Here is a 26,190-nt window from a genome sequence, read left to right on the forward strand (position 1 = left end):
TAACCCTCGCTATTTAGCATGAGTGATAGTATGGCCACCTCACTTGTGAGAGATATTAAGAACAACAACGTAATACTGAGAGCCTTGGCCAGAAACACGAATACAGGGTAATATGTGTAGCAAGGCGTCGTGCAGGCCGCCCGCTCCACACACTACCACCATCACCTACGTCTTGGAAGAGAAGTAGATGAGGTCAACGAAGCTGGAGTATCGGAAGGCGTTGACTTCCTTGATGCTCTTCCTGACGCTCTTATTGCGGGCGACGACGGCGGCGCGAGTGCCTGCCGGACCGCCATAGCGTGATCCACTCCTCCTGAGTGCCATGGTGCTAGCCGATTAGCGGCTTCTACACTATCATACCCACCCACATCACTGTCCATCCTCGAGTAAGGCACTACACACGTTTCTCCCTCGCGACTCTCATATCTGTAGCGGCACTTGTCTACTAGGAACGGATCCGTATCCTAGTAGCAGAGGGCACTAACCAATATGTGCTCCATCGACGCTAGGAACGGTAAGTACCTTAGCATATGGAAGAGTCCAGTACGTACTCCGTGAACACAAAGAATGGTCCGTATCCTAGCACGGGAAGAGGGTAGGGTCAGTACGTGCCTCTTCAACGCACGCAACGCACAAGAAGGGAGCAGGGCCCCATCAACGCAAGGACCGGTCCATATCCTAGCACGGGAGGTAGGTGAGGGAGGGGAAGGGGTGAGGGGGGTATTAGAAAGGAAGGTCCAGTAGACGCCTCGTCAACACAAGGAAGGGTCCGTATCCTGACGCACGAGAGAGGGTATAGAGCCCAGTACGCGCCCCGTCAACTTGCAAGTCACACTAAGACGCCCGAGAGCTGATCCTCACAATCAGAGTAACTCTTGGCCCCGCCACCGCCGTGCTATTGGCTACACTATCTCCCCCACCACCACCACCTCCTCCTCCTCGCCCCCTCTCCCGCTCACCCAAAAAACAAACCCACTCCTGTTGCTTACACCCCCACCTCAACACACCACTACAACTCTCCTCGGGTTCCTAGACACGAAGAACGCCACATACCCACACGTGGAGCCCCAAGACGGGGGCCCAGACGGCAATATGGAGTGCCGATACAAAAAATGCAGATGACGCCAGTACCAGTGGGTCGGGCTAGCCTTGGCGCCTCCAGAGGGGTCATTACGCGCAGCCTGTTGCATAAGCCGCCATATAAAGAACACCTAACTACATACGGCCCTGGTGACGTATGGCAGGAACATCAACCTGCAGCTGCTAACAAACCAAATAGGTCCCTACTACTCACCCAACATGATATAAACACTTTCCCATCCAGCATTAATAACTTTGTGGGTCTTAGCATCCGCCCTAATCATGTTACCGACTCCACTCTACGATCTATATATTTTCGTATTTTCTATTTACAGAAAATAGCGTTTTTTTAACAAGAACTTTACGGCTACACCCATTAATCTTACCCTGATGAAGTAACAATAGTTTAACGCAAGACTTAAGCTAGTACAAGCAAAGATTCTGTCTAGGAATTAACCAAGACTAAACATGTCGCTCGCTCGCATCTCCCACAGTACCTGCTCCAACACTATTAATGCACATAAACGCACCAACACATACACGGGCAGGGCATCCTAACGACTTAAAGATTCTAAGGAGAATCGACAAAGAAGATTCTAAGGAGAATCGACAAAGAAGATTCTAAGGAGAATCGACAAAGAAGATTCTAAGGAGAATCGACAAAGAAGATTCTAAGGAGAATCGACAAAGAAGATTCTAAGGAGAATCGACAAAGAAGATTCTAAGGAGAATCGACAAAGAAGATTCTAAGGAGAATCGACAAAGAAGATTCTAAGGAGAATCGACAAAGAAGATTCTAAGGAGAATCGACAAAGAAGATTCTAAGGAGAATCGACAAAGAAGATTCTAAGGAGAATCGACAAAGAAGATTCTAAGGAGAATCGACAAAGAAGATTCTAAGGAGAATCGACAAAGAAGATTCTAAGGAGAATCGTAAATTGAAAAAAAACACCGTTGTGCAGGATCCTCAACTCTATGCCCATAAAAAAATGAAAGGAAAGTGCTAGGCCTAGCACCGTCTACGTTAAACCGGTCGCTTAAGAAATGACAAAAGTGAAATTTGATCGAACTGAAAATGCGGCAGAATGTGTGTGAAATTCGCGCGTTAGAAAAGCAGTAAAGCGACGAGCTACGGCGAGGGTCATATGAAGAGGCTACAAGGGTTCACGGCCCATTGTGGATTTATTCATTTGATATATACGCTATGTGTGTACTACAAGGGTTGTTTACCTTGCATTGGTTCAGAGGTTCAGCAGCCCCGTCTTTTTCACCAAGTTACCTGATTTGGTGGTCTGATTAACTAGGCTGTAGACGCAGCTATTCGCAGCCTGATGCACGAATTACAGCCCGGTTGATCAGGTAACCTTTGAAGGTGCTTATCAAGATCTATTTTCAACACAGTGAGAGGTCGACTGGTTATGTTTAGAGGTCATGTTGGGAAGTCCTGGGGCCCTTGATGCTGATAGAATTCTCTGTCATCGTACACTACTACACGGGAGTACTGTGAGACGTGGTCTCCATGTACAATAACCCCCTCCTCTGTGTTTACCTCTAGACTATCTTGCTTACAAAAATAGAAGTTCCCAGTGCGGCGACAGCTGAAGGTAGGCATAGTGCTGATAAAGATTAAGCCACCCAAGAGGTGGCACGGGCATGAATAGCCCGTAAGTGGTAGATTTCTTTTGGAGTGAATGTGGTCTTTGGTTGTGAAAATACGTGTTGGCCCCTTGCTCATTTATGTACACGCACATTAATTACCCCCTCTCCTCCACATGTGTGCTTTCCGCGCGTCCACACCTACTCTGATTCATCGTGTTGCAACGGCGTTTAAAGTTAATATAAGATACACTAAGACAAAAACAAACTAGGAAATGTATATGTTTATCTCTCAGAATGTTCGGTAATACGTTTATTGCTTGTGATGTGTGTCTATGTATGTATTAACACGATGTACTGAACGGGGTGAGAATAGCTTGAGCTACCTCATCCCTTTGTGTGTATTTTACCTCAATAAACTTATTTCAATTTCAATTTCAAAACAAACTCACAAATGATTGGGAAGAACAGTACTGTTTCGTTCTCATAAAGAAAGTTCTAAGTGCTCAATGTACAGTGTAGTGTGACAGCACCCAAGAATCACGAACACCAAAGGAGTTTTTCAAATTAATCACAAAAAACCTTGATACTAATTAGACAAGCAAATTTCTTACAAAGACAAAACATGCTACGATCACATCTGGCAACACTACTCACGTGTTTGCTAAATAAAACATACAACTTTTAAAATACTGAATTGTTGCAAGTGGCGATAAATATTATCTCCTGCAGACGCGCTTTTTAGCATGTTATTATAACTTTTTCTAATACAAATTACGTACTGAAATGTGTATAAACTAACACAATTATTCACATACAACCATTTATTTGATTTAAGGTTTCATCAATAAGTCGGCAATTGTGTAGCTGTGTAAAAAAAACTTGTTAACAATAAGTCTTGTCTTCTAATAGAGGCAAGAATAATCCGGTACTGGTAGTCAATTTCACAATCATTTTCAGTGGTATTCTTGTGAGGGCCCTTAGCCTCTGGCCGGCCCGCTTAGCGTTGCTCATTTTAGCCTTACTTAGGCGGTGAACAAGTGTGTTAGTTGATGAGTAACCTACACATATATAACAGCCAAGCCAATTGCATTAGTAGGATGGTATTCAGTTATAAGCCAAACTTAAGTTGCTAAACATACAAGACAGTTAACAAGCTTTTAAGATTTAGCTTCAGAAAAAAATAAAAATCCTGTCCAACAACATTTTAAAACACTACACACAGAAATCACAATAGCGTGATGCATCAAATGAACAAATCCTTGTGGATTTTTTCAACATTTTAAAAACTGCGAGATGCCCACAACGGTAGGCTACTGGGATGGTGTAATTGGCTTTTGCAGACGGCAAGAAAGACAGTTTTCCCTGCGTTTATCACACTCCACTGCATTATCTCCCATGAGGCTGTCAAATTTGTTTTACATTTTACCATGGAATAACACTGATAACGAAAACAATACTATTCGTATTATGCTCTCTTGTAACATAAAAAACTTATAAAGGAATTTTGTAAGTTGATGCAAAGTATATAGACTCAATACACCACTATAGAATGAAATTACAGTATATATGGTGGAAACTAAGTGGTTAGTTTGACTGCGCTACCTGTGCAGGATTCTCAAATACTTGTGCTTAAAATATTCCCTCATTGGAATTAGGTAAACGATAAGACCTTTATCTCACCAACACAAAAAAATTTGCATAACAAAAAGACAGTTGACTAAACATTGTGCGCGAATTGCAGAGAGACTGTTGCAACGTAACCAGACGCGCTGTTGACTACCGCCAGAGCTCACAACCTCTATCATTATGTAAACACTTGCTAAAACACACAAACTGGCCTCTGTAGCCAGGGAATCAGCTGATGGCTCCTCACTACCCAGCTTCACTCCCATTAAACCTCACTGCTTAAGATTCCCCTAACCCACAGCTTAAGTTATCCCCCACCCCTCCAAACCTCACTGCTGAACTCTCCCTCCACCCCACCAAACCTCACTGCTTAAGATTCCCCTAACCCACAGCTTAAGTTATCCCCCACCCCTCCAAACCTCACTGCTGAACTCTCCCTCCACCCCACCAAACCTCACTGCTTAAGATTCCCCTAACCCACAGCTTAAGTTATCCCCCACCCCTCCAAACCTCACTGCTGAACTCTCCCTCCACCCCACCAAACCTCATTGCTTAAGATTCCCCTAACCCACAGCTTAAGTTATCCCCCACCCCTCCAAACCTCACTGCTGAAGACTCTCCCCACCCCACCAAACCTCACTGCATAAGACACTCCCCCACCCGACCAAACCTACATAGCAACGCACATCCACTTCAGGATTGGGAGTTAGCTACCTGATACACAGATCTTCTACCCAATGGGGAGATGCTAAGGGAATAATTAGCTCTAATTATAACCCCCTAAAGGTCCACACGCACATGTTTTAATTCCCCCTGGCCCTCTAGATAGAGACAGCCAATTGTTGACCATCAGGATTGATAACATGTAGGAAGAGATGAAAGGAAGTACTGTACTCGAGTCTACTACCCCCCTCCACGAACACCTACCCACCCGCTCAACCAACAATCTAAACACACACACACACCATCACTGTAGCTAAGTGACTTAGAATATTTACATAAGGGATTAGGGAATTTACATAAGGAATTAGGATGTTCACGTTAGGTGGTTTACCATGCTCACATCGGATAGATTGTGATGATCGCACTTAAGGAGTTAAGGACTTTAACATGGATTATCTAGAATACCCATTGAGGGACTTGTGACACTGATATAATGGATTTGGGTTACTTGCATCAACACTGGCTGCTTATGTATACCAAATAACAAACGTAAATCATTAACAAAGTGATTGGAGACATATTAAGAGTGTTACCAGTCACATCTAATATATCCCACGCTCTATGGGCTGATTTAATTGAGCGAAATTATAATTTCAACCTGTTATATGAACAGCAATATCCAAGAGAACCTCTCTGTGAAAGATTTAACCACATCTAACATATTTCCCATGCACAAGCCTTTTAATCTCATTTTCAAAGAAAAAAGGCTCATGTTTTAATGAGCAAAAACTTCAGCAATTCGAAAAAATCATAAAATTTGGTTTTAAATATGCTCAGTGGCTTTCCCAAAACCCAACTATTTCTTGTAATGTAGCCTCATCTATGAGCTCGGTCCAACATCCTAAGCAAATCCACACATTCCCTGCTTCGGAAAACTCTTGTTTGTCGAATCAAGAGTGTAAATCTGGCATAGAAAGTGTGTTCCAACTGGAGATTTGCTGAATCGAGGTTTGTTCAATCAAAATTCTATATTAGCGTATTTGGTGAAAAATTAAAAACATGGAAGGGATGAGCGAAAGAACTGGGATACACAGACATAGTGAATAAATGGTGCCCAACCACTTGATCCATTAAGGATACAGGGAATACTGACCCTGTAGGGTACAAGGCTTCACTGTATGGACCAGTCCCATTGGATGGACAGTTAACCCATATTATGAGATTTTTATCGCTCAATGGTTCTTGAAAAGTGAGCTGCCAATCATTCATAAACCTGGCACTTGTCTCCAACAGCCCTGAGGACTAATCACCAGACACCAATGGGGCCAGACATCCAGGAACCAGGTCTGTTATTCTAGGAATGTTGCATAATAGTATGAAAGAATGGAGTTATAATATAGTCCATAATATGTATTATTATTCTGGTGAAACTCACTTATAAATGAGCAATATATCTCGCAGTCCAGCAGCACTGGATGACCAGAAATTTGGTTCCATGAGAAAAACCCAGATGTTCAATCTAGTATCACTTATATAAAATAAGAGAAAGGAAATTGCAAGAGGGCTACTGGCTTATTTGAAGCTGCTTCTATTTGCACCCAACAAAACTCATTCACAATCAGGGATCCTGGGTTCGATTCCTGGGTGGGACAAATGGTTGGGTATGTTTCCTTTTACCTAATGCCACTGTTCATCTAGCAGTAAATAAGTATCTGGTAGTTAGGCAAATGTTGTGGGGTTGCATCCTGGGAAGGGTCAGTAGTTCAGCCTTGGAGGGAACTTCAGTACAAACCTTAAGTATACAGTACATAAATACAGGCTTCCTATCCCCAACATAAACGAATTACAATACAATATTTCCATCTTTCCCTTAAAACAATCCAGCTATTCCATTTCTGTTATATTACCAGGCAATTCTTTTCCATAAATCAAGATATTTAAAATTAAATATTTTTAAAACAAAATATTTACCCAGATCTTTTCTGATTCTAAACTTATCCAATTTGTAACCCCCTTGTTGTGTTCCATTTTGTGTTGATATATTTAAAACCTTATACATATACCCTTCTTTATACCTTTTATTCATTTGTATACTGTATTTAAATAATGTTACCCCTGACACTTTATCTTCTATAGTATGCCAAATGAAGCTATCTTAACCTCTCTTTATAAGATGAGTTTTTAGTAGCCAAGATTAACTGTGAGATCATCATCATCCTCTATACATATTCAAGTGAAATTGTTATTTCTACAGTATGGTGACCAAAACTGAAATGCCTCATTTAAATGAGACCTAACAATTACAAAATAAAGCTGAAGAATAGCATTAGATGTCTTATTGCTAATGCTAATAGATATAAATCCTTTTATTCTATTTACCTTACTTCAAACATCAATATAAACGATTTTTGGGCTGAAGATCTTTACTACAGTAATTATAACTATCATTTTGGTATAGATATTTTAGATACTATTTTGGTATAGATATTTGGCAATTTCAGGATTGTTTAGCTGATACTGTATCTGGTCAGTATGCTATTTTTATCTAGGCTAAACATTACATTTGTCAGCATCACTATACAGTACATACCTGTATATGTCAATATTTCATCCATTTTGAAAGCCTAAATATATCCAAGTGATCTTGTGTCTGTTTTCAAATGTATTTCCTGCCCAATTCTTTATATGATCAGGAAGTTTGTAAATGTTGCCCTTCAATAATTTGTCTAAACTGTTTATATATTATACAAAAGCACATTATATCATTTGTACTAATTAAAAGAAAGGCATCAAACATCGTATAAGTGCAGTGTTGAGATGCAATGAAAAGGATCCTGAATAACTTGTTCTATTCCATCAAGACTCCTCTATAATAATGTATAAAATGAGTTAAGTGAACAGAAGCATTAAATGAAAGGAAATATGCACAACCATTTCTGTCCCGCGCTAGAATTGAACCCAAGAGCCCCGATTGTGAGTCGAGAATGAAGTTAACTGTACTACGAGATGCAAATAATAGTCAATTAGTCTTATAAATAATGCATATTATACAGTATAACCTTTATCATACATCAAATTTTAGGAATAAATTTTCTTTTACAGTTCTAATAAGGGTCTGGCAAAAACTTATCCAGAGACTGAGCTGTAAGGACATTGATCCCCAAAACCAATCAACAAAGATGGTTATTAAGTGTTAAATATAATATGGAAAATATATTTATGACAGATTTCTGTATGCACACAAGAACGTTCAATATACTACATATGAAGGCACAAACTGACAACTTTAATACTGTATCTGCTGTTTGACATTTTGGCAATTATTGAGTTTGGAATAATGTTGCTCAAGTTCTATGTAACGACAAAATATATACAGTATTGACCTAAAAATAAAATAAAAAGAACAGCATACCAAAAAGATACAGTACAGTACTTTGGTTTGGCCTATGGTTACAGTACATGTACAGTACACATTACAATCGCTAAAGCATATACTGAAGCAAACACTTCACACAAAATTGGAAAGGTTCTATTTTGCATGTAATGCAGATTTTGAATACATTTAGTTAAGGTGCTTATGCTTTTATTTTCATTGCTTTTTTTTTAATAATTATTAGAACTTTGAATGGTGCTCAGGTGGACATCGACATCAGATACTGAGCTTCCACCTACCTGAATTTATCTGAGGACCACTATCTATTTAGTGGCCACAGCAGGAACAAGAAGCTAGCAGCTTGTCTAAGGTGTCCTCATTTTTCCTGAGAATAATTTTTTTCCTAATGGATTTTGAACTGCAGTATTGGCTTGGCTTTAGTGGGTAGGCAGTTCCACAGGTCTATACCCCTATTAGGTAATTTTACTTTTAAAATAATTGCCTTAATTTTTCTGTAAGATGTCAAAACATGTGGCAGTCTCCATGGCGCAGTGGTAAGACACTTGCCCCGTGCTTTGCGAACAATTTGGCCTGGGTTTTTCCTGCCTGGGCACGAATCCTTAACTATAGCCTCTGTTCACCCAGCAGTGAATAGTTACCTGGGTGTTAAACGATTTGACGAGTCGTATTTTGGGGAAAATTAAGATTAAAGACTTTCGAGAAATGCTATGCATGCTAGTGGCTTTACAAGAATGTAAGAACTCTATATTTTATATATATATATATATATATATATTATATATATATATATATATATATATATATATATATATATATATAAATATATATATATATATATATATATATATATATATATATATATATATATATATATATATATATAAGTGAATTATACCAACTTTGAAGTACCATACTGTACCGAACAATTACACTAGGCTAACATAATATAAATACAGGTTCAATCTAAGAAAGACCACATTACATGAACAAATAGTAACAGACCACATATTTAGGAACAAATAGAAATAGACCACAAATACACGAGCAGACGCTACCATTTGCCAAGAGCAACGCCGAGTGCCTGAACACACTCTAAGAGGCTTTAAATCATGCCAACCCGTCTCCTAGGTCACGACCACCTGCGTCACAGGAATAAATATATGGATTCCACTTACTCTTTGACCACAAAAAATGGATCCTCCAGCGTCATGTCCTCATACAGATAATAAAGAACTTGATGAGGTCCCACTGATATCACATGCGACACTGAAATGGCAGGTGCTGATAAATGTCCTTTGGTGGGCAGAATGTAAACATTGGTCAGTTCCAGCAATATATATCAGGTATATATCACGCTTAATGAAAGGTTAAAAATAATGGTAGTATCAGATATATTTATTTATTGCTCGAAAAATATTGATTTTTATGAGCTTGTTTGGTATTGATTTAGGAAAGTTACTTATATTTACTTTAAAAGAGGTGTTTCATACGATTTGACATCGATGCTGTCTTCTCGTCTTCTATGACGTTCAAATGGAGAGAAAATGGGAAATTTCCCGCGTTAAATGTAAACAGTAGAGGGAGTACAAGACGCCAGCATCGTTGGGACTCGCCAAGTCCCATTAGCACCGCCAGGACTCGCCAAGTCCCATTAGCACCGCCAAAATACGACAGCACCCATTAACACCCTCTTCGACCTGGCATACAACCACTACCACCTGAACCATCACCAGTACCACCACCTGTAACATCACCAGTACCACCACCTGAACCATCACTAGTACCACCACCTGAATCATCACCAGTACCACCACCTGAACCATCACCAGTACCACCACCTGAAACATCACCAGTTTCACCACCTGAAATATCACCAGTACCACCACCTGAAACATCACCAGTACCACCACCTGAAACATCACCAGTACCACCACCTGAAACATCACCAGTACCACCACTACCACCTGAACCATCACCAGTACCCAAACAGCATCTCCAAGTTCTAGCTGCTCGTCACATCTCTGGATTATTCTACTCTCCACCATGGCAGGGGCTGAACCAGGTAATATGCCTTATGGAACGTTATTATTGTGTCTGAGTAACTTTCTCCGTCTTCAACAAGGTCGGTATAGGGTGAAGAATTGTAAATCAGATTAAGAATTAAAACCAATCAAATTAAGAATTAACAATACCCAAATTAAGAGACAGCAGATGTAAGGAAATGTTGTATGCCCAAAAATCTTGTCCTTCCGAGAAATTGAAACACGTGCTAATCGGTTGTGAGCTGACTGCTAACTGAATTAGACTGACCTGCAGTTTCTTAAAATTTTACTGTACTTCTTTTAATTTGACCCTTTGACTGTTTCGACATAAGATGTCAAATGTACATGTATATGTGTGAAAGAAATTAGAGGATAAGCCCTACCCTTGATGTGACATGGCATTATTTGGGTTTTCTTATTAAATGATTATATCACTCATGAGTAATGTCCTTAAATGAAAATAAGTTTTTGTGCTTTCTGATAATATATGATACACCAGATCCATCACTGAATGCTACAATCATTACAAGTTCTATCTATAGTGTATCCTCATTGCCCTTAAGGAGGTGACCCATTTTGTGGGCCATATGCCAGTACTGAGGTGTATAAATACCACACCATATACTAAACACCATGATAAATTAACTTGATTTGGTAAAGTTCAATAAGTTGGATTAGGTTTAGCAGTGTAGGGTATCTGAATGTCTACTGTTGTTTTTCAATCCCTCAACAGAAAACAAGATTTTTGTATCCAAATAACAGTGACCAAATCATTCAGAATGAGGAAATTCTCCTACGTTAAAACATGGAACTCCATTCTGATTACCTGTATTACCTGTCGATGATTGCAATGATCAACGTTCCTGCAGCCCTGTGTGGTACATTACTAATGCAGTCTGGAGATGTAAATTAATTCAGATCCTATCTTGATGGTTTTGAGACAACCATAGGATAGTTTTCCATATACTGTATTACATAGGCACTTCATACATTAAGCTTCACATACTGTATAGATAATCATCTTGTATACAGATACTGTAATTGTTTCATGCAATGTAGGTTTTGTGAAAGGATAACCATTTTGTACACCCACATCTGTTGCTGATGTTCTTTCTTATTTCTGTGAGCCTTCATAGAAATTGCACAATCCTTCAGGGATCTATAGGTATATCCATGAGGAACTGCAATTTTCATATTTGTTTCTTTTACAATACACTAATGTATATACTACATGCTGTACTGTATTTAGTAAACTGTGTACAAATATGAAATATAATGTCTGTATCTTACCATTTTCTGTAATAAAATGATTATACACTTGAGTTGCCGAGTTATTATACTTGTAGAAGCTGTTGCAATGAAGATTCATTCGTCACCAACACCTCACTTCAGGATATTCATTTAGTTTATACAGAATGTTTTTGTTCACAGTACATTATCATATTATTATGAAATTATATCAGGAACTATGGAAAGTATTATTACAAGGAAAATACTATTCCTGTACAACCCAGAACATGGATGTATAATTATTATTATATATCCCATGTTCTGTATTGTATAGGAACAGTATTTTCCTTGTAATTATACTTTTCATAGTTCCTGATGTAATTTTTCTGATAAAATATTTTAAATATTTTTTTTTATACCAGAAAGAATCTTGTGCCACTGAAAGTATTTTACAATCTTGCAGAATATGATTTGGACACACTGGCTGCTTTACTCGACGAAGATGATGACGACGAGAAAGGAGTAACAGGAGCAGGGAAGTCAACAGCCGAGTCAGAAGATCTTGATGCTCTCACTGCCTTATTGAATGATGATGGCTTTGAGGAAGATGTAGAGGAATCTAAGCCTGATGCCACAAATGTTAGCATGGCTGATTTAGGGCTTGAATTGTCAGATGATGAAGACCAGCAAGCATCCTCTAGCACAGCTCAGTCAAAATTTAGTTCTGCTTTCTCAGGCTTTTCAAAGAGAATGGAAAATAAAACCCCTTTGAAGAGTGCTGATGGTGAAGATGTTGACCCACTAGAAGCAGAGTTACAGCAAATGGAAGAACGCATGAGGCTTCTTCGGGAACAACTGACTAAGAAAAAGAAAATTGATTTACAAGATAAATCGACAAGCAAAAAATTCACTAAATTAACTAATGTTAACCATGAAGCGAAACGTACAGTAAGAACACTCTCTACTGAGGAAGAATCAAAACTCCGCAAGAGCCTTAAACGAAAGAGTGAACTGCACAGTGGTGATACCGATTCTGAAGATGAAGAAGACAATCGAAACCCCTTTGAACAGCGCTATAATAGCTGTGGACGTGAAATTAAAAAGCGTATTTCACATGAACCAAGTCAAGCACGTAGCGATCGCAAAGAAGAAGTTTTGGCAAGAGTTAAAGTCAAATCTCAGCAGAATGTCGGCTGGAAGGAAGTCGGTGGATCTTTGGTATCTCTGAAAGGGGCTGGTATCTCTTCACCAGAAAGTGATAAGAATTGTACTATAGATCAATATTCTGGAATTAGAATTGTGTAAGTAAATTTGTTATTTTTCTAAAGTTAAGCATAGGTTAAGCAGAAAAACAAATTACAGCTGTACTGGCATTTAAATTTTCTTCTTTTGCCAAATTTCATTGGTACAAAACATTGCTAAATACTGTACAGTATTAGTGCAGCAAAGAAGAAATATTGATAACATCAGTAACTTCCATCTTAAACAAAAATTCAATGCTGTACTCTGTAATTTTCATGTTTAATTCATATGTGCTCATATCTCTTCTCTTAAGATTTGCTGTCAAGTAGTGGAAAAGCCTGAAAAATGGTTATCTGGAAGCTATGAGTATGTTTAGGCCTAATTTTAGATAATTATGTTGATACTGTTCTTGATAAGAGATGCAACAGCTGAATTAAGAACATTCATCAAAGTCTTGTACATGCTGTGTACATTTACACAAAAAAGAGCTGCCTCATATAGGCTGATAAGCCTTTGCAGCTGCCTTTATTCTTATGATCTTGTAATGATAATACAGTACTTAGTAAAGCGAGTAGATCCTGGCCTCAGGCCGGGCTCGGGGAGTAGAAGACCTCCCGAAATCCTCTCCAGATATGCTCCAGGTAAGTATAACATGCAAAATATTACCTCCAACAAGAGTCTACTCTCAACTTTGGGTTTCTTTACCAGCAATGATACATTGCTATAATAATAATTATTAATATCATTGAATAACAAATCACAGCTGAACTTAAGGTCAAAATTGAAGTACAGTACTATCACTGGGAAATTAGTTTGGGGAGACAAAAGTAAGCAGAACAAAAAATAGTGGTGTATAAAATGTTAACTATTAAAAGTTAGTAGGAAATACTGCATGCAGCATGTGTAGATGAAGTGTCACAATAACATGGCTGAAGATATGATGACCAAACCACACACCAAAGGATGGAGAGACGACGCCGTTTCGGTCCGTCCTGGACCATTATCAAGTCGATTGTGATGACTTGATAATGGTTAAGTTAGAATAGTTACATACAGCATACAAGTAACCAAGGAGAGGTAAAATTGATAGCAGATGTATTGTATTCCATTAGTGTCTCATCGGAAACTAACTTTATGCGTTTCTTTAGCTTCATATGGGACACAAGTTTTAAAGCGTCATATGACAAAGAGTACTGGGAGGATGGGACACCACAAGTGTAGCTCTCATTCTGTAACTACACTTAGGTAATTATTAATGTTTTAACATTTGTATTAGTGAACAGGCTATGCAAACTTGTTTATTGATCTTGAAAATAGCTAGTTGATTATACACTGAAGAAGTGCTATGTGCCTTTAGATAAAGTTGAATACTGTATTCTACGAGTTTTAAATTTGAGAAATTATTAATAATGAGAGCCTATATTTTGCAATATGTACTAATCAGAGGTACAAACTACAGTTACTATGTCTACTTTTCCAAAATTAGTTGTAATCAATAATTCTAAAATATGATGCTGCATGCAGTAGTTGTGTGGAAACCTTTGTTGTTTGCCTTATTGTGAAAACATGGCATCAGCATCATAAACTCTGTGGAAATTGTTGACCAGAAGTCGATTGTCTTCATTCTCACAATTGACTTGAGAATGGTCCAGGACGGACCGAAACGTCGTCGTCCCTTCACCTTCTAGTGTGTGGTCTGGTCAACATACTTCAGCCACGTTATTGTGACTCATTGTCTGCTCTGTGGAAATTAAAATCAATGTTAAATGCATATTCAGAGATTATGATGCTATTTCATCATGTCTAATTCATATTTCCAGAAATCCTGTAGTGTCGGGAGAGATGATGCGTGAGAGAATGGAAGGGCGAAAGATGGTTCGTATGTCTACTATCAATTTACATCTCCGTGGTGGAGATATTGAGGGAGACTGGGTCACCATTGGAGTTATAGTGTCAAAAAGTGATCCAAAGACATCACAGAAAGTAAGTACAGTACATAAAGACACCATTCCACTGTTTGGGCACCTTGGGTTCCAAACCCACCAAACAGGGTGACAAATTCATATGCAGCTTCTTACTTTCCCGCCCTCACAAAATATTTGTTTCATGTCTGAAAATATATCACAGTATATTTTTATTAAAACAAAAGAATATATATAGTATAAATGTTCTCACAAACAGAAAGCACGTGATTTTGAAATGATGTCTAGGTGAGGGAGTATGGAGGTGTTGATCAAGAAAGAGGGAAGATTTTGTTTAAGTTTAGACTTCAACAGAGAACTTAGACTAAGATACTGAAGTTACATCAGCTAACAGCCTCTCCCTGTATATGTTTACTTGCTTTGCACAGTACCTCTTAGAGCATCTTGGCCACTATTCATAACTACAAACACAGCTCGGTAATATTCATAAGGAAATCCTTTGCCTTCTCCATGAGCAGCCATCCTGGCAGTTTTTTTTTTCTCCCCGTTCTGCTGCCTCTTGTACCACACCCTCACTGCTTCATCAACAGTTTTACTTTAACCTCACTGGCTGATTCTCTCTGCTGCTTTACTGTTTCACTTTTACTTTGATCATAGTGAGAAAGATTTTAGGTTTTGTCTTCAGAATTAAAAAAAAAAATCTTGCAAGCTTAATAATGCACAAAAAACTATTAGGAATGCCATTCTTCACTTTCTTCATTCAATAAATTTTGTCTCAAAATTCACCACTTAATGTTTCGTCTTGTATATGCTGCTACTAGAGGCTTTCATTAACACATTTCCTGTGTTTTGAGCTGACATGGCAGAATGTTAAGTATTTTCAATGATACTATCAAGGCTTGTGAGTGGGAGAAAACTGTTTGATATCCATGCCGACAATGTAAACAAACGTGAGGATGGTGGTGCTTGGAGTGGCGAACCAGAAAAGTGCATCCTCGCCTCATCGAACCAAAAATTAATAGTCGAGTTTACCAAATAGATAGAGGGTGGACGGTGGGACAATCCCTGTAACCATATTTCCTTGTAAATGTGGTTTTCCAGTGTTATACATGTAACCTTATTGTGTTTATACAAGAAACAGCATGCATAAATGTCGATTTGACAATCTTTATTTGGCCAGTTATATAGGTGAATAATGGTGCTTTATTTGTGTTATTCCTAGGGTTCCCAGTACTCCATATGGAAGTTAAGTGACTTGAGTGACTGCACCAAAACAATTGCGCTCTTCCTCTTCTCTGGAGCCCACAAAGCCTTATGGAAGAGCGCTGTGGGCACTGTCATCGGTCTTCTTAATCCTCAAATTATGAAGGACAGGTAAAATATTGTCCTTAAAATTTGTTGGTAATTATGATGTTGCACCGATTCATTTTCTTCATAAATACTGTGTTTCTTGATTAATCCAGAGAAATGTCATATAAATAAAATGTACAGTATTTTAGTTTTTTCTTTGGAAAAAAAATTTAATGGTATACTTAAGCATTATTCATTTTTATCAATGGCATAAATAATATGCATTGTACAGTATTAAATGGTAGCTTGTTTCCTCCATCAGTTGGGCCACTTTCTCTTACATATCGGTGAGTATTATATACGGTTCACATAATGGATGCTCAAACTCGATAATCTTAAGTCAGGCATTCTGTCCATTTGTTTATCTTTTGTGCCTACATATAGAGCAGAGTAATCTTGTTTCGGGATTTGTGTGATGGGAGCCCCTGGGAGGAATTAAGGTATTGGGGCAATAGAATCACTGAATGTTAAGATCTGATATGAATGTCGAGTTTTGGAGTATGTTTTGGGGTCTTTTGTATTGATTTGCAGTTACTATACTTGAATTTTGATGGCTTCCTACTGTGGGTGTGAGCTAGTATTGGCCACTCATATATTCAGAGGCATGCTTATTTTGGAACCACTACACATAAGAGGTCATAGATTTAAGCTACAAAAAAAAAGGTGCCCCCCAAATATTAGGAAGCTCACTGTTGCCAACAGGGTGGTAGATAGTTTGAGCAATGTAAGTAAGAAAGTGGTAGATGCCAAAATTGTCAGTACTGTAGTTTCAAAGTGTCATGTGACAAGAGAGTACTGGGAAGACGGGATACCACGAGCATAACTCTCATTCTTTAACAACACTTAGATAATTACACTTGTTCCTAACCTTCACAGCATGCTGCCCACCCATACCTTACCCCCCCCCCCCCCAATCCCACCTCTTATCATAATTTAACCCTCAAAGAGTGAGTGTGAAAGGGGGTAAGCAAAATTTCCAATTTTTCATTATTTGTGTCATAAGAATGTTTAAGAGTATTTCATATTCTGGGTGAATACACCCTGATAGATTGGGAAGTGACTGAAGAGTCTCATCAGAAAGAGGCATTACATTCAACACTGATTTTATTTGTATTGTTATATATGCCTAGCAAAAGAAACTGAGGATACATTCTGTAATTGGCAATCAACTGTAGTAGAAAAATATAAAGTTACTGAAAGATTTTCTCCATAGTTCTTCAAAGCTGAACAAGTCATGCAAATGTGTTATTTGTTTTATTTCAGGCAAGGCGACAAGACGACAGATATGCTCACACTGTCGATATTTGATCAACAGAAATCAATGGTGATGGGAGGCTCTAAGGATCTCGGATGGTGTAAAGGCAGGTGTGTAAGATTTGTTGTGATATTTCCCTTGTAGCCAGAGAATATTTCTAAGAATAATACAAAAGTGCCTTGATAAGACTGCAGCTCGGCAGTAATGTTTTGCACTGAAGCTGATTGTTATGCAGATCCCAATTAGTTGTTTCATTTGCAATTTCAATACAGTACTTGAATCACATCCGTGCTGGGAGTCTAGGACTGCTTATCTAAGCAAACCTTGCACACGTGTAAACCTCTACACAGTCAAATTTAGTTTTGTGTTTTATATCATGCCCTACGCCTTGCTGCCCCTATCTCCACCGAACATTTGTGGCTATGCACGGGCGGACCAATGCGGCAGCCATGGTTTTATCTGTAGTAAGACACAGGGAAAGATTGCCAGACATGAAGCAGTCAATGATATCATCAAGAAAAGTTTGGCTACAGGTGGGTGTCCAGCACAAAGGGAACCTCAGTTGTGCAGACCTGACAACAACTAAAAATGCCTAGATAGAGTCACCCTGTAGCCATGGAGGGAAGGTAAACAGGTTGGATGGGATTACACGTGTGCATCTACATTGGCTGATACCGATCTACCTTACAGCACAGTTGAAGAAGGTGGGGCAGCCACCTTCAGGAAGACCCAGAAAACCAACAAGTATTGAGACCTAGAATGTTGTTACAGGTTCGTGCCGATACGCTCCGAGACTCTGGGTACCAGGGGGTAAATGTACATTTAAGTTCTTAAAAGAGGTGGGAGACGACCTCATTGGGAAAACTAAAGACTCAAGAGTGACCAACGTCCTGTTCCAGCGCCTCAGTGTCGCAGTTCAGAGGGGAAATGTGTGCTGTATCCTGGGTACGCACCCAACCTTCAAGGAGCTGGATGAGGTCTCCGAACCGGATTGTTATATTGTTATACAGTATAGTGTGTTCTCTGTAAACTGTAGCATTGCAATAAAAAAAATAAAAATAAAAATAAAAAAAATAATAGGGGTGGTAGGAGTGGAAAAGATTAAAGTGTTCAGTGATAATCCACAAGGTATTCTCTGAATACCCTTTATTAAAATTTATATATACTGTATACAGTATATATAAAATAGCTTTTTAAAATGAAGTTCCATGATGTGAAATGTCTAAATGTATGCAAGATCTGTGAATGATACATGAAATGATCAAACTCCACCTCAAAGGGAGTACCGACCTATACTTAAATGCAGGATAAATAATGAAGTGTTGCTCCGCAGAACCAAACAAGGATCACAATGCAAGTATTTTGTCAACAAGTCTGCATGCGAGTTCTGTGTGTATCACATCCAGCGAGAGTACCAAAAATCATCAGCTAAGCGTGCTGACATCCAGTCATCATTCACCAGGGTGGACCCTCGACGCAGGCTGCAGGAGAGAGTCCTTGGCAAAGATCAGGTGCCTTTTTTTCAGTTTTATTTACTATGGTTTTGCACTATGGCTGTTATATTAACTATTCTAAAATGTACAATATAAACAAGGTAGTACAAAACATGTGTAAGAATGGAAGGTAGCTTTAACCAATCTGAATTGGAACCTCCCTTTTGTTACTAATTTAAAGCCCTCTTTGTCTCATCTTTTAGGTATTTTATGGTGGGCAGCTGTACACCTCACCAGCACCAGGGAATGCTCCCAAGCAAGCTAGAGCCAATAAAGCCAAGGATCTGTCAACTCTAAATTCCCTCAAACTTAAAATGAAGGCGGAACAGCTGAAGGCCGAAGATAAACAAAATTCCTTCGTCTTGAAACACATGAGTGACGGTGAAATTGATGCAGTTAGACAGGTTGCTCAAAAGAATGATAATTTGTAAGTAATGTACAGTACAGTATTATATATATTCCAGATCCGTTATTACAGTTGTTATATAAACATATATTATACAGTACTGTATTGTAATTGGTATCTTTCATTTTCCAGTCTTTCTTCTGTACTTAATTTTTGTTAAAGCCAAATAATTCAGTGTTTATAGTTCCTAACTTTACTATATATCAAACCTTCAAAAGTTTATTGGAATATATTGGTTGCTCCATGCTTTCTCTAGATGCGGGTGTCAGTGAATTTTGACCACTTCTTTACTGATTACTAAATTACAAATGCAAACTTGATGTTACTCTGCTTCAGTTCTATTTATCTCACATTGCACAAATATTAGCATTTGTTGGATGCTTACCTGCGAGTGATTATGGTGGTGCAAGGTCTAGCTCTCTTATGTCCACACTTCCTAACTTTTTATATCATCTCATTGAGTTTCCATTTCTGTTTTGTATTTTTTTTTTGTGGGGGGGGGGGGGGGGATTATGGATGAGAGGAGGAGCATCTGGGAAGGACAGAGCACGTCTTCTACCCGTGCAAGCGCCCCATGCCGGGAACTTCCTGTTGGCAATCCCTAATTCAGCCTTAGGCACCCACCTGGACCATCGGGCCCTAAGTATTGGTGTTGCCCTATGCCTTGCCGCCCCTATCTCCACCGAACACCGGTGTATTTGCGGCTATGCACGGGCGAAGTTCTTAATAACTTCAGTGTATTCATTTGCCAACCTGTATCAAGTATTGGAATATCCGCGTGTGTCTGTGACTGAACTGTGTATTCAGCCTCCACTGGTGTCTTCTTCGTACTCCCTCTCAAGTTAAATTAGCTTTCCTTGTCCACTTTGACTATTTTCTACACAGTATATTCTATGTAAAGATAAAATTCCCCATTTCTTCTTACATTTGAGATTGTGCAAATGAGTTCTTAGAGGTGTTGATATTTTGTCAGGGAGACAGGAAATTGTACCTCAGCTTGTCAATGGTAATAAGTGGTACTGTAGTGCATTGATCATGTTTATGATCATTAGTTTATGTAATGAAAATGACAAGGATAATTGTTCAGAGTTAAGTTATAGTACTGTATAAGGAATACAGCTAGGTTTACTGGAGACAGGTGCTTTGTATACAGTTTATAATTCACTTTATAATTTTTCTAATGCAAGATTGTATCTGGCTCCCACTGTGTAGTAGTGAGAGGCTTCTGGCACCTACCCCTGGAGCTCGTAATCTTTTACGTCACATGGTCAAGGAAGATTCGCAGAAAAAGACCATCTCAGGAGAGATTCGCAGTGTCACTGCCAAAGACTTGCTTAATATGACGCATAAACAAATCCAGACACATAAAAGACAAGTAAGGAATTTATAATTCATATAGTTTGTTTTGTTTTTGTGTACATTATCCTCATAGATTTATTTGTCTTAAATTATTTTTCTCCCCAAGAATAATAAACCGAAGGACCAATCTTTCTACTCAAGCTGACTTTTAGTCTGCCTTCTCTTCATTGTTCTCTCAAACATTTCATCAGTTATTCATCTCATCTTTTGTACGAATGTTCCAAAGATTATTATAATTTAACAAATTACTCCCTTTGTAAATTATCAATTTTTTTATTTTTCTTGCAGCAAGAACATTCTTTGTCGCAGTCTTCATTGACGTTTTTGCCAGAGACAAAACTGTCAAGACCTTCATTTTCTCCATCGGCGATCCCAGCCTTGGGTCGTGGTGCCCAGCCCGGAGGTGATATTGACTTGGACATTTCCCCACCTAGAAGAATGGATCCTGCCAAGGTACATAAACATGGAAGAGCTGTGGAGTAATATTTATATTACGGAGTTCTGTGAAAACAGCAAGAACAGTTACATAGCTAACAGTTATTTAACTGTTCTTGTATGAGCTTGCCAGTGTCATGAGGCAAGATTATTATAATGTATTGACTTACCTTGAGGTGCTTCCGGGGCTTAGTGTCCCCGCGGCCCAGTCGTCGACCAGGCCTCCTAAAGAACTTGACTTTAGTTGTTGTGAATAAAGTTTATGGCTAGATTGAAAAAGATGTATGGTAGTGTAAATCAAACTTACATTTTTTTTACATGAATTGAATAACATTAACAGTGATATTAAGAAGTATGCTAGTTGAACAAATCCACAAGGGCCGTGAACCTACGTCCGGGATGATCCCAGACGCGCCTTAGTCTTAAGGCGCATTTGGGATCATCCCGGATGTATGTTCGAGCCCTTGTGGATTTGCTCATTTGATGTATCACGCTATTGTGATTTCTGTGTATAATTGCTAGTTGAGCACAATTTTGGGAGGAGGGGATGATAGTATTCCTGGCAGGGGCATTTACATATCTTGGGAGAAAGTATGAAATTGATTTTCCAAAGGAAGGAGTGAGACTTTGTGCCACTATTTGATATAACACTGAGATTACAGTATTGTTGACTAATACAAATTAATATAATAGCTACTGGGATAGGGGCTTTGACCCTTAAAATTGTTCTCAACTACAGTATGCAGATTTAATATTAAATCAGTTTTCTTTAAATGTAGTACATATTCAACAGGCACGGGCGATGGCCACATTGCTGAAGAAAGGTGGAATCCAAGCCAAAAATCCAAATGCAGAAAAAAATACAAAGAAAGCAGCTGACCCTGACTTTCAGGAGAAAGTCAGAAAGAGATTAAGCACGCCCTCTGATTCTGACAGTAAGTCTTGCATGTATACAGCACTATGCAGAGAATTGGCCACAATAACATGGCAGAAACAAATAACACAACCCACACTAACAAAAGGAAACGAAAGTGATGACATTTTAGCCCATCTTGAAGGACACTTATCAAGTCATGACGTTTAAAAAGGATGCCGAATGGACCGAGATGTTATCACTTTTCATTTCTTTTCATGCATGTGGGTTAGTTTTTACAGTATAATTTTGATTGTGGTTTAGCTTATTTAATAATAAGCTAAACTATAATGCTGTAGTTTGTAATAAGCTATAATGTAATAAAATTGGTACCTCCTTTTCATCTTCCTATTTATTTTGGCAGCATTTTGCAATCCTGAGGGGGGGAATCTGCAAAGTCTTCTCTGAATACCCTTTATTCTCATGAGGCTATTGGTCCTTACACTTACACTGGTGGTGGTGACAAGAATGAATCTACCCTATCATGGCTTTTAGGCCCAAGACCTAAACCCAGGCCTTGGGCCAGGTATTGGAATGGCTAAATTATTCAGTACCATGTTTTCCCTCAAAACATTATTATATATATAGTCAGCTCCCTAATTTTTGTTGGGTGCACAGGAGTGAAAAAATAGGGGTCAGTCCTACCTACCTGCCCAGGGTTTTGAACCTGGGTCATACTTATGAGGAGTGGGTGAGGATGCTGCTGAACTGACCATCATGAAGGCTTACTTGGCACCTCTCTCCATTCCAACTAGACAGTTCACTGTACTGTGTACCCCTACTCTAATTTCAGATTTGCATAGGGGTGCTACTCAAATAGAAGATTCATACTAAGTCTTTTCACTGCAGTTGGAATCTTGTTGCATCCAAAGTTTGCCTCTTTTTCAAAATTGTTTGTTTATTATCAAAAACAATAGAACATGATTTTGCACATGTTAAAATCACTTTGAAAAATTTAGATTTTTATCTTATGATTCTTGACACAATTCGGTGATTTACATGGGCTTGTTCCACTAGAGGCCTCCCCTTTTTATGAGGAGTGGGTGGTCAAAAACTCCTAACTCCACCATGAAGTCAAAATAGCTGCCACAAGGGGTGGGAGGGAATTATCAGGGGGGAAAGAGCAAAGCCATTGCAACTATATAGCACTTAGAAGGGATCAGGAAAAGGTTTTGGAATGGAATTGTGCTCAGCCACTTAACGGTTGGGGATTGAATGCCGACCTGCATGAAGTATGAAGGCTCTAACCGTCCAGCCCAGGTTGTTGAACGAGAGAAGAGGAGGGAAAGGAAGATAAAGAAGATAGGCCTATTATGGTGAATGTAGAAGTGGGGCATTGAGTGTAATTATAAAATAAAAATTGGTAGGGAACAAGGGTAAGTAGTAGCAGTTTGTAAATAGGGAGTAAATGTTTGAATGTGACAATGGTGGTATGCTACTGTGAATGATTTTCTGAAGTGGTCTTAGTTCTCCGATGTTCTATAATGTAAGAGTTGTTGGATGGATAGGCTATTTATTAATATCATTTGCCACTTTTTCCTTATATTGTAATACTCGCTATCTTCTCCAGACTGTTGTCTTGCCATAAAAGTGGCAAGTAGGAAATAATAGAAGTAATTAATTATCAAAAAAGCACCAAGCCAGGGAGACTATACAGCACTCTCAAAGGTGCAGGATATTCAAAATGGTGCTAAATATCACTAGGGATGCCAATACAAGAACACAAGCACATAAGGCAAACGATATCAAATAATAATAGAAGAAAAAATGTGCCGAATTGGTTCTTTATGTTCGTTATACTTTATATTGTTCTAATAGTTATTGTTTTACAGGTGGGACACGACTAGCAGAGGCCATTCTAACAGATTCTTCTAGATCAAAACTTGGTTCTATTGATGTCAACTCGGACAAATTTAAAGCTATGATGGAACAGAAATCACGTCATACCAATTTAATAGATGTAAGTACAGTAGTGTATATTGTTTGCATTTAAATATCACTTCCATCGGTCACTTACTTTTTACTGAGGGTCTATAGTGTGATGCTACTCAAATGTAATCCAATTTTTGTAGATCTCTGCATACATCTTTCATGGTCATTCTGCTCAAGAACTCCAGCCTATTTACAAAAAAATAATACAATTCTGACCAAATGGGGTTGTCTAGAATGTGGTGTCAAAGACTTAAAAGTGATTAAATGAAATGTTTGAAGACAAACATTTTCCAGATAATTTTAGTTTTAAACTAAGTGTATTTGCAATTCAGCAAATCTCTCATTGCAGTGCACATTTTGTACGCTAGATTTACTCGCCTGCTTTGCCAAACAGTTGTTCAGTGAAGCTGGTGACGCGTGGATTTGCTGAAAATGCAGGGTCTGCATTCACCAACCTGTGGGGAAATTTAATGGGCCTCATTCATTTATACAATTTTGGGATCATGGCCCAACTTATACAATACAGATATTTTAAGTTTTAAGGAGCTGAATCCTGAGAAATGCTGGCAAGAAGGTGAAATTGCTTTTCACTTGGTAAAATTTGAATTTGAACCTGCCATATGAGACAACTACCAAGTGAAATTTGCCCATAAAACATGGGATATATTAGGGTATGAAGGTAACTTAATGTGGTTCTGATCCCATTTTTAAAGATTTTAGTGGGTAACAGTTGGATTTTTGGTGGCCACATTTAAAACAAAATGCCATGGTTCATTTTAGAGTTAACATGATTTTTATTCATTTGGGTATGAGCCTTGCTACCTTTCAAAATGGTTTCGAGGCTGGAGCATGGGAAATATAATTGTGATTGTTGCCGGAGCATGTTAGCTGACATTTTGGTATCAAGAATAACTTGAGATGTGTTTCCTACATTCCAGGTTGTTGAAAATGAGGCACTTGACAAGTATTATCAAGGCTTAGAGAAGAAAGAAATGCTGGAGGAGAAGTTGTTATCTGTCATGGAAATTCCTACCACTGCATACGTTTGTCTTCAGGTACCTTATTCTCTTCTGAACACAAATATGGTTGTACTGTTTTATGCATAATGTAATTAGCTTGTCAATTTTTCTTACATTATCTACATGGTTACTGACATTTTTAATATTTTGATTTTCCCTTAGTGCAAATACATGGCGGAATCGGCATCAGATTTATGCCGTGAAGAGAACCATCCGCTAAAATCTGTGAAAACTAAGAAGAGGTTTTTCGAATGCAAGAACTGCAAAAGAAGAACCACTTCTTTGGACAAGTTGCCTAGGAAGTCATGTTCAAATTGTGACCACAGCTCTTGGCAGAGAGTTGCTATGGGAAAGGTGAGGTTCATACCTGTTTTAATGGATACCAGCCATCTTTTGAGTACAGTACAGTACTGTTTATCCAACAAGCCAATACAGTACTTTGTTATTTTGAGTATACCATAGGCCTATAAGTCACATTGGGCAACCAAGAATATAACTGTGGCTTTAAGAAAAGCAATCCCCCCCCCCCCCCCCCCTGCAGAAAGCAGCCCATAACAGCTGTCTAACTCCAAGGTACCTATTTACTGCTAGGTGAACATCAGCATCAGGGTGAAAAAAAACTGTCCATTTGTTTCCACCATTGCCGGGAATCGATTCCCGGACTCTAGGATTACGAATCCTGTCAACACGGCCACCAGCCCCCCCCCCCCCTTCCCCTGTGTGTGTGTGTATAGTGTGGAATTAACTAGGATTGGTTAGCAAAATAACTTTTGCAGGACATTCTTTTTATTACTTCACATTTGTGTTTCAGGCAAAGAATGGACCCAAATTGGATTCAGAGATATTCTCTCTGCGAGGTGACGAACTCAAGCACTACAGTAGCAGCAGTAACCAAATATTTCTTCATATATGAAACTTTTATGCATTAAATCTCCATTTTTAGCTGTGACTTATTATTTTGAAAATAGGTCATTCCTTTTGTATCTATTTTTAAAGTACAGTATATATTTAATTTAAATTACATTAAAGTGGAAGCCATAAATATATTTACAAACATTTAAATCACTAATTCATAAAATAATCAATCCAGTTTTTGTGTTTTACTTTCTGCAACACTTATTCAGTAGCCATGTACTAATCACTATTTACCCAGAATTAAGGGATCATCTGTTGCAATTTAAACATTAGGAAAAATTAAATTTACTGCAGAAAAGCAAATCAAATGATATC

General features: G+C 38.6%; 2 protein-coding genes across 4 annotated transcripts in view; one reads left to right on the plus strand and one right to left on the minus strand.

The window, feature by feature from the left end:
• Syx6 (Syntaxin 6) overlaps positions 1 to 9,681 on the minus strand; it is a 73,213-nt gene extending 63,532 nt beyond the window's left edge. For 2 of the 3 annotated variants that reach the window (XM_069313002.1, XM_069313003.1), the window contains exon 1: positions 170 to 465. In XM_069313002.1, the coding sequence (XP_069169103.1) occupies positions 170 to 324 (155 nt within the window). In that variant the 5' untranslated portion in view covers positions 325 to 465. Of the gene's footprint in view, positions 1 to 169; positions 466 to 9,537 lie in introns of those variants that run through there. The other variant, XM_069313004.1, reaches the window with a different exon arrangement.
• A 241-nt stretch (positions 9,682 to 9,922) lies between these two features.
• Positions 9,923 to 26,050, plus strand: Mcm10 (minichromosome maintenance 10 homolog). Its single transcript, XM_045757067.2, has 14 exons — positions 9,923 to 10,424; positions 12,098 to 12,935; positions 14,697 to 14,859; positions 16,021 to 16,172; positions 17,412 to 17,513; positions 18,737 to 18,914; positions 19,100 to 19,323; positions 20,515 to 20,677; positions 20,950 to 21,114; positions 21,890 to 22,031; positions 23,842 to 23,969; positions 24,880 to 24,996; positions 25,123 to 25,314; positions 25,772 to 26,050. The coding sequence occupies exons 1-14, from the start codon at positions 10,406 to 10,408 to the stop codon at positions 25,871 to 25,873; spliced, it is 2,685 nt and encodes an 894-aa protein (XP_045613023.1). The 5' UTR covers positions 9,923 to 10,405; the 3' UTR covers positions 25,874 to 26,050.
• Positions 26,051 to 26,190: the final 140 nt, after the last annotated feature.

The sequence above is a fragment of the Procambarus clarkii genome, chromosome 74 (assembly GCF_040958095.1).
Source record: "Procambarus clarkii isolate CNS0578487 chromosome 74, FALCON_Pclarkii_2.0, whole genome shotgun sequence".
In the NCBI taxonomy this organism is placed as follows: domain Eukaryota; kingdom Metazoa; phylum Arthropoda; class Malacostraca; order Decapoda; family Cambaridae; genus Procambarus; species Procambarus clarkii.

Coding starts and splice junctions, on each gene's coding strand:
- Mcm10 (XM_045757067.2), top strand. Junction 18,915..19,099: donor GAGTCCTTGGCAAAGATCAG/GTGCCTTTTTTT, acceptor CTCATCTTTTAG/GTATTTTATGGTGGGCAGCT. Junction 19,324..20,514: donor GCTCAAAAGAATGATAATTT/GTAAGTAATGTA, acceptor CCCACTGTGTAG/TAGTGAGAGGCTTCTGGCAC.